This window comes from Heteronotia binoei, chromosome 15 (genome assembly GCF_032191835.1).
Source record: "Heteronotia binoei isolate CCM8104 ecotype False Entrance Well chromosome 15, APGP_CSIRO_Hbin_v1, whole genome shotgun sequence".
NCBI classification, from domain to species: domain Eukaryota; kingdom Metazoa; phylum Chordata; class Lepidosauria; order Squamata; family Gekkonidae; genus Heteronotia; species Heteronotia binoei.
The window spans coordinates 39,891,161-39,901,034 of NC_083237.1; the positions used below are offsets into that span (position 1 = coordinate 39,891,161).

Genomic DNA, 9,874 nt, shown 5'->3' on the forward strand with positions numbered 1-9,874 from the left:
GTTAGCTTGAAGAAATGATAACTGAGGAGTGAGATGGCAAAGGTTTACAAAATTACACATGGAATAGAGAAGGTAGAGAGAGATGTAATTTTCTCCCTTCCTCAAAAACAAGAACTCATGGGCACTAAATGAAATTAATGGTCAGTAGACTTTGGAAAAATAACAGAAGTATTTCTTCACCCAAAGTGTAATTAACACATGGAATTTACTGTGGCAGAAAGCAGCAGCAGCTGCAAGCATAGACACCTTCAAGAAGGGATTGGGTAAACATATGGAGCAGAGGTCCATAAGAAGAAGAATTGCCTATTTATACCCCGCCCTTCTCTCTGAATTAGAGAATCAGAGCGGATTAGAATCTCCTTTATCTTATTCCCCCGCAACAGACACTCTGTGAGGTGGGTGGGAGAACTCCTACGAGAGCTATAGCTAACCCAAGACCATTCCAGTAGCTGCAAGTGGAGGAGTGGGGAATCAAACCCAGCGCTCCCAGATAAGAGTCCATGCACTTATCCACTACACCAAACTGTCTATTAGCCACAAGGTATAGATAGAATATTAGGTTTGAGGCAGTGATGGACCTTGGTGCTTGGGGGTGCAGCAGTGAGAGGGCTTCTGGAGTTCTGATCTGCTGGTGAGCCCCCTGATGGCACCCAAGTTTAGCCACTCTGTGACACAGATTGTTGGACTGGAGGGGCCATTAGCCTGATCCAATGTGGCTTCTGTTATCTTCTTATGTTCTTAAATCTTCCAGGATGTCCTGTAAAAGGTCAGTATCTAGAACACAGAGATGATCAGGAGACTTAACATGACTCCTCCCACACATCCGCTCTGTTCTTGGAGAAGATTGCTGTGGAGGTTTGGCAATTAATCCAATTGTTTGGATATATTTCAATCAATTTTATTTCAACCAGGTGATTGGAACTGACTGATGATCTTCACCAGAAGAGTCAAAGGAATTTGTCTTAATGATATTCCAGTCTTCTTTACCATTTTCAGCACCGTCAGTAAAGTATTTTTTACTCAGTTAGATGTAGTAGGATACTATATTCTTGTACTTCCATCCTAATTTGGTTAGTCAGAAAATGGTGTTGTGGAGAGACCTGTTCAGCTCACCAGCATTTGTAGTATGCAGAGCCCCATTCTTCTGTCTTTATCCTCAATGCTTTTTAACATCTTGAACTAAGAGCAATTTAAAGAAGAGCTTGACTGAGTTGAAGAACTGGCCTTGGTGGGAGGAAGGGCTCTTGCAATTCCTCCATGCTGTCTTCCAAACTTTAATACAACCAGAAACTGTACATGATTGGGAGTTATCTCCTCCGCCCCCAATTTATTATTATTTGGTTGATTTGGTTGCACATAGAATAATCTCCTGAACATAGAATAATCTCATTTTTTAACATCAATTAATTCTCAAAGGAATGCAAGAACAAAGAAAATAAATTACTTTATTGCACAAGGAGAGAATGTTCCCTGTTGACTGTCATTATTTATTACCAGTATTTAGAAATTTGCAAATAGTGTCCTTCATTATTTACAAAAGCACAATGTTTAAAATAAAATCAAGTATCAACTGTTGTTTTTTTTACTGAATAGTAACATATTCACTATTCCAGTTTCCATTTGATGAATTTTTATTTATCATGCATTTGAGATTTCACATTATTAATAAATACTTTTCTGATAAGTATCAATATTTTTGGAAGATAAAAGTACCTGAAATATTTGCAATATATTTCTACTACTATCATTATGCTGATGGTTTGTTCACAGATGAATCAACAACAGCATAAAGAGGATTTGGAACGATCCCGAATCAAAATCACTTGAAAATCCCACACTTGTTCACAACTCTCCTTAAAGCTTTTTTTACTTCTCTGTTTCTTAGAGTATAGATAAGGGGATTAATTAGAGGAGTTAAGACTGTGTAGAAGACTGAGAAGATTTTGTCCACTTCTCTCAGAGCTTCTTTTTGTGGTAGCACATATACAATTAACAATGAACCATAGAATATGGAAACTACAATGAGATGAGAGGAACAGGTGGAAAAGGCTTTTTTTCTCCCATCTGAAGATGGGATTTGTATGATGGCAGCAATTATACAAACATAAGACAACAGGGTCAGAAGACAAGAAGGAACAGTATTTATGAAAGATACCGAGAGGCCTGCCAGTGTCACCAGAGTTGTGTCACTACATGATAGATTAATCACTGGTGTCAAGTCACAAAAGAAATGATCAATTTCATGGGGGCCACAGTATTTCAGCTGTGACATCAAACTTATTACTAAACTCATAGCCATTATCCCACAAATCCAAGATACAGCTGGCAACAGAAAGCAGAGTTTTCTGCTCATGAGAGTTGCATATTGGAGAGGCTTACATGTTGCCAAATACCGATCATATGACATAGATGCCAGTAGGTAGCATTCAGCAATGGCAGGTATACCAAAACAGTAAAACTGAATATAGCAGCCCCCAACAGAAATGGTTTTGTCCCCTGTCAGGAAACTTGCTATCATCCTGGGGAGAAGCACTGAAGTGTAGACAGTCTCCAAGCAGGACAAGTTTCCAAGGAAAAAGTACATGGGGATGTGAAGGTGATGATCTGTAATTACTAACACAATGATGATGATGTTTCCAGCCATGGTCACGCTGTAAATTATTAGGAAAGCCAGGAAGAGAGGAATCTGAAGTTCAGGGTCATTTCCAAATCCCAGAAGAATAAATGTAGTTATTGCAGTTTTGTTATCTGTGTCCATATGCTCCATAGTTTTAATTACTGAAAATGAAATTTAAAAATATATAAGGTCTCAAAGTCTACAAATTATAATACACTGTCTACAATAATTAATGTTGAGATTTATAAAACGTTATATTGTGTTTTATCTGGACAAGTGGAAACTACTCCAAAAAGCCTTTTTCTGTTATAAAGTTAATTGTGTGGATATTACCTCATGTAGTAGACCATCTCGTTGTTACTTGGTAACATTATGAATTAAGGATTTGTCCTCCATTTTTAGTGCTGGGCCATAAAATGGCAAGTAGACACGGTTTATTTGTTTATTTATTTATTTATCATTTATTCTGCACTTTTGTCTCCAATGGGGTCCAAAAATGGCTTACATCATTTTCATTCGTCCATTTTATCCTAACAGCAGTCCAGTGAGCTAGGTCAGGCTGACAGAGGGCAACTGATTTTCTCCAAGCAAAGACCTAGTCAGTAAGGGTTTCCTAGAGGAGTAATATTCAACTATAGGAAACCTTTAATCTGCAGCCCTACCAAACAGCTGTTCCCCTTGTTCTGGAATGAGCAGCATATTATACACACCTCAACTGGTCATGGAATTATTCTGAATGGAAAATAACTGAATACTTATTTACATATGAAGCTAAGAAGCTAAATGACATGCATACACTGGGTTGGATCCAAACTGCATTGGCAATTGCCACCAATACCACCCTCCCCTTGTACACACTCATTCCTTAGAATACCTTATCCTGCAGAAGCAGCATTTCATGGAAATTAGTGGCCTGCATTGTGAGGGGGAGGGAAAACAGTTTTATTCCATTGTTCAAAAATGAAGTATGCATGCAACCGAACATGGCTTTTTGGGTTGGACGCATCAAACTTTTCATTCAATATCAGCCAAATTGCCCTTCTTATTTCAGCCCCCATGTGTGTATTTTGGTTTGAATTGGAAAGCCAGCCATATTCACACATACATAGAGCGTGACTACAAGCAACTTACATTGTCTCAGTAATATTTTTTTTTTCAAATTAAGCTTCTCCATACATGAATAAAATGATGGCAATTTTTTTTGACAGTGTATGGACATCATTATATCCAGCCATATATTTTCTCAAAAAAATCTAAGAATAATGTAATTTTTAAGTCCTATATCATTAGAATAATACTAAAATCTAAAAATTTTATACAAACTTCTAAAAAGCCCCAAAGGAAAATAACATTCACTGCCTGTGCACAGAAAATGTACTAACTAAGCTGCTGGAGCACATGCAGGATAGCACTAAGGAGGCCATTTGGAATGCAAGGAAAAACCATTGGAGTTGCAAGTATCACCATATATCCCAAACAGGGTCCTCCAATATATTTGGATCCCTACTTGACTCCTGCTTTGTTCAACTATGATCCCTTATTGTATGTTTTAGACTTGCCATATGGTGAACCAGGGTGGCAGTGTAAATTAACACACAATTCACTATCTAAGACAGCTATCAGGAGCAAGATCACACAACTTCTACAAACAAATGCAACAACTGGCCATAGACTACTACTGTTGAATAGAAGAGGGGGAAGAAGAAGAAGAAGAAGAAGACTGCAGATTTATACCCTGTCCTCTCTGAATCAGAGACTCAGAGCAGTTTACAATCTCCTATATCTTCTTCCCCCACAACAAACACCTTGTGAGGTGGGTGGGACTGAGAGGGCTCTCACAGCAGCTGCCCTTTTCAAGGTCAACTCCTGTTATAGCTATGGCTAGTGCAAGGCCATTCCAGCAGCTGTAAGTGGAGGAGTGGGGAATCAAACCTGGTTCTCCCAGATAAGAGTCCACACACTTAACCACTACACCAAAATGGAGAGATTAGCCTACATCAGACATAATCAAGACAAATTGTGTGCTGAAAGTTATGCAGGCCTCTCAGATGCCTTAAGCACGAAAGCTCAAGATGACTCTTTATGAATAGGCAGAATGATTGTACTACCATAAACATTCTTAGGAAGCCCAAGGAATATGTTCCAGCTTCAAATAGGTGAAGCAATATCTGCTGAAATACCTGTCAAGCAATTGGATCTCAAAGTAATCAGTCTTTGATTTGAAACAAAGTATGATTTATTTGATAGTCCAGGATTGAGCTAAGGATTAGAACTGATACATGGTAACAGTGAAAGGCATACTTAAAGGTGGCACATCAAAGAGTTTTCTAAACAAAGCTACATTCTCTAAGCAATGCTATATTCACGTGTGAAGATTCACACAGCAATCACTTATCTCTCTGTGGTTTCCTTCCTTGGGGTCAGGCCTGGGAACCTGTCCCTGTAGGCGCTTTATCTTCAAAGAGCAAATTCCTGCATTTGTTAGTAAAAGCGAGAGGCGCGAACTACCCCCTAAATATTCCCTGCTTTGATGTGCCCATCTTGGCTTTGGTTAGTAACATTCCTGAAGTTTTACATGTACATTCAATTGCATTATTTCATTAGCATTAGATTATTGAAAGAAAGATTCACATTGCTTGACAATACCAGATTCCTCAAAAAACCAAACACTACATAGATATGTCAATGAACACATGATACACAATCCAGGTAGTCACACTAATCCATAAACTGTGTGCATGAAAGATGGAAAATTCAGTAAAGGTTTTTCCAAATCTATCCAAGACAACACCAGAACAAATGTCAATGGATATCCCCTCTCCTGAAGAAGAAACAGTGGACAATCAGTAATTTTAAAACAGGACAATATGTAGACATAGATAACAGAGATGTGGTTCCTTATAACTCATACTTATTAAAATACTTCAATGTTAAGGTTGAAGTGTGTTCCAGTATAGCTTTATAAAACACTTGCACAAATATATTAACAAAGGACTGTGCAAATTTGATGAAATCTAAAATTATAAGATCACAAATTATTTCAATGCAAGATAGGTTGGAAAATCTTCGAGTACAATTTACATGAAAAATCACATACAATAGTGTGACTTCCCATATATCTGCCGATGAAACAACAAATAATTTTTAAAGAGGGCAAGAAACACTTGGTCTTAGTGCTCGCAAAGACGTCAAATACCATGTTAACATTTTGGTTTAAAGTCAATCAACTGCAGGATGAACAACTGCAGGAAGAAGAAAACATACCATCAGGCTCACTGTGCTGTAAAACTACTGCTTACTACCTTTACACAGATATGCCATATCATTACAAATGGGATACAGAAAAAAAAATTGGAGCGGGGGAGGGGAGGAAAAAATATAAAGCCAAGGCAGACACTATCTTCAGGAGGATATAAGCTATCTCTCCCAGAGACACAGAACATTTTTACTTAATATTACTACTCTCAAATATCCCAAATGTTCAGTCATTTAAAGATCTGAGAACTGTAGAATGGGCAATTTGTACAGCTTTTAATACAAAGAAGACCTCTTGCAGAAGACTCCAAGACCACCAAAGAAGCGGCAACATTTAAAATGTCTTTGCAACTAGGACACATGTTTGCTTACATCAGTGCACTTTAACACCCATTCAACACTTCACACCTGTGGGAAAGAATCAAAAATGACCTGTGTGAAGATCCTAGAAGAAAACATGCTAAAAAATGCAGGTACAACTTTATACTTTAAGAAATTAATGATGTATAGCAAATCCATGGATTAAGAAATACCCACATAGGATTGCCCATCCCAGAACATACACCATTGCTACAATGAGAGAAAGCCTATCAACAAGCACAACTACACCTTGAATTGACAATGAAAGCAAAAGCCACATCAGAATAACTAATAATAATTGAGGAAATACTAAATGCTACACAATGTACTCTACAAACACTCCAAGCATATTTCCTACACCTGGAGGGTGCAGGGAAACATTTATATATCAAACATTGATACTTATCTTATTGGGGCAAGGTAAAACTTCCCTTGTTGTTGCTTGGACATGGATAACTGCCATGCTACTCAAAGGAGGATTATGACAAGGGGGGATTTTGAATCCCAATTGTTGCCGCCAATTATGCGACGGGCATGACTGAGCTAGCCAACACTCCACTAAAATTGATCACCCTGTCACTGTTTCTGTAGTCAAAATTTACCTTTCAGAAAATGGCTCAGTAGGCATAGGGATGGATTAAGCAAAAGTTGGTTTATTAAAACAAACTGGTAGGGAAGGGTATTGGTTTAGGATTGAGCAGATGTAGGCTGACAGTTAAACTTGCACACAGAATCCATTCTTCAGCATAAGCACTGAGACATAAACCAAAACATAAGCACTATCATTATATAAGAGTGCATAACCAGTTTATTGCATTAGCACATATTGCCATAGCATACAAAAACAGAATACCTCGTGCCGTAATTCAATAAGATTCAATAAAAATCAATTTTAAAAACCAGATATAAAATTTAAAACATCAGAAAAAAATTAACAGGTACCGCACTAGTAAGCTACCCAGAATAATAATAAAGAGCAATTAGTGTGGTACAGTCTTCATTTTCTTTTCCATAATGCCAGACATGAATCTTGCAACTTGGAGGGTAATATGTCTATCTCTGTCAGACAGCAAGAAGACTAGTTTCTCGTGATTTGACTTACCAAAAAGAGAAGATAAAATATGATCCAGAAACCTATTCCATTCAATCTTAAAATCAGGACAATAAAATAGGGAGTGATAGAGGTCCTCAATGGATGTTAGGTCACAAACTCTTTCCTGAAAAGGAATCTGCCTAAACCGGCCTTCATTGGCCAGTATTGGCAGTAAATCAAAGCGAGCCCTCGTGAAGGCTTTCCGATGCTTAAAGTTCGTCAAATTTACAAAAATATGGGGGAAGTAACGGAAGCGACAAGGGCAGCTGGCTATAAATCACAGAAGTTTTCAGTTAGCCTATAATTCCCCTATCGGCTTGGATACATTGGTCTATCAACCTTTGCTTAACCAAGGATTTAGCAATATCAAACCCAAGAGAGCCTACTATCATTATATTAACACCACTGTAATTTGTAAAATGGATAGAGAAAGTAAAACTTATAATGTAGATAAAGTAAAGTCAGAAGATGTTGGTGAAACAATGAAATACCCCACAGAATTTCTGATCTCATTAGATACTTCTGAATTACCTCCACATAAACTAATACTGAAAACAGGAGCAATAGTGGTTCTGCTGAGACACTTAAATCCTAAACACAGATTGATGAATGGTACCCATTCACAAATATTGAATATATACAGGGCTTTTTTTTAGCAGGAAAGCACAGGAATGGAGTTCCGACTGGCTTGGTGTCAGGGGGTGTGGCCTAATATGCAAATGTATTCCTGCTGGACTTTTTCTATAAAAAGCTCTGCACAAAACAATGGTGATGTCAAGGGGTGTGGCCTAATATTCAAATGAGTTCCTGCTGGGCTTTTCCTACCAAAAAAGCTCTGAATATGTATAAAAATAGTTTGTATGCCAAAATAATAACAGGTGAAGCAGTTGGGCAAACCGTTATACTCCTGAGACTCAATTTAATACCAACATGCTACAAAGATGACAATTTCCGATAAAATCGTGAGCCTGCAGCCTGCAGCATAGCTGCTAGGCTGCGTCGGCTCTGTTTGCCTCCCTGGGAGGGAGGAGGCAGAGCTCGCCCGTTTGGGTGCGCAATGTGGGGGGTGGGGCCAGCCGCTTTAACGGCTGGCTCCTGCTTCCCCCAGCAGTCCTTCGTCGATCGGTCAAAGGAGCAGGTCGTTGTTGCGGTCGGGAGCCTGAGCAGTGTCTGAGGAGTTCTCTGGCCTGGAAGTGTCAGGCTGAGTGACAGCATCGTCGCGTTGAGAGGCGTCTGAGGCTGCTTTCAGGCTGAAGAGCGTGCGGCCGGCGTGCTTGCCGGTGGCGGCTGCTGTGTCGGCGGAGCATCGTGTTGGCTGAGTCTTGGCTGGAGCGGGGGGGGGGCGGGTTGTTTGAGTAAAGGGAGGGCCATGGTGTCCCCCCCTTCTTTTTTAACTGGTAACTCTGGCCTGGCTGCCTGTGCTGCCCTTCTTTTGTAGTTGAGGGTGTTTATGGTGTGCTTTGGCTCAAGGGGTCTGGTGATCTGTTCCCCCCCCTTTTTCTCCCCCCCCCCTTTTTCAGTCAGAAGCAGAAGGCCTGAAGGAGTTAGGGGCTCATTAGCAGAGCATCAGCTTGGTAGGCAGATTGTCATAGGTTTAATACCTGGCATCTCCTACTGGGGAGGGTGTAGGTAGGCTGTGAGGAGAACATCAGCCTGAGACTCTTGAGAGCCGCTGCCAGTATTGGCGGGCCTATAGGGGGCCATTGCTAGCTCATTTAAATTGTGTATCTGCACAGAAAGTGTTCTCTGGGCAGAAAGTGGTGGCCATTTGCTGGCTTATTTAAATAGTGTCTCTGGGCAGAAAGTGGGCGGTGGCCATTTGCTGGCTCATTTAAATAGTGTCTCTGGGCAGAAAGTGGGCGGTGGCCATTTTAACTCCTTGTGAAAGGTGTGAAAGGCTGTTGGAGGCCATTTTAAGTCTTTTTTCCCATTAAAGGTGGGTGGCGGCCATTTTAGAAGTGTTTCTTTGGCATAAGTTGGTGCAGTTACCTTGTGAGAAATGGCTGGGGGTAAAGGCTCAGGTAAGTCTAAGGGCAAGAAGCCTGCACCTAGGCCATCTAAGGTACCTCCTAAGAGGCCACCTCCCCTGTCTTCCTCTTCAGACGAGGAGGGTGAAGCAGCAGTGGACTCTAATATTTTAAGTAGATTGAGGGCGCTTGAGCAGGCGTCGGGTGTCCCTCCTCTAAGTGGGGGGGGGAAGCGGTAAGCAATCCAAAAAGGTGAGGCAGGCTAATATACTCACAAGACTGTCTATGCTTGAGAGCAGGTCTAGTGGAGTTGGGCCTGGCTGGGATGTCGGTACCGGTGGTCCTGATGCTGTGGCTGGAACGTCTGGTGGCAGTTTGCCATTGGTGCCTGCTGGATTTGGAGGTAGGTTTGGGGACGCCTCACAAGTTGGGTCAGTACAGGGTTGGCCATGGGGGACATGGGGGCCGGCTTCGGCAGCTGGGCAGGGTACGTCAGGGGTGCCTGCATCTTCGGGAGTAGGAATACCGCAGAATTGGCCGTGGCCAGGTGGGCAGGGTATGCCTTGGGCATGTCCATCTACA

General features: G+C 40.7%; 1 protein-coding gene across 1 annotated transcript; it reads right to left on the reverse strand.

Annotated features, from left to right (window-relative positions):
- Positions 1-1,819: 1,819 nt before the first annotated feature.
- Positions 1,820-2,758, reverse strand: LOC132583507 (olfactory receptor 5B21-like). Its single transcript, XM_060255135.1, has one exon. It carries the CDS (start codon positions 2,756-2,758, stop codon positions 1,820-1,822), a length of 939 nt encoding a protein of 312 aa, XP_060111118.1.
- Positions 2,759-9,874: the final 7,116 nt, after the last annotated feature.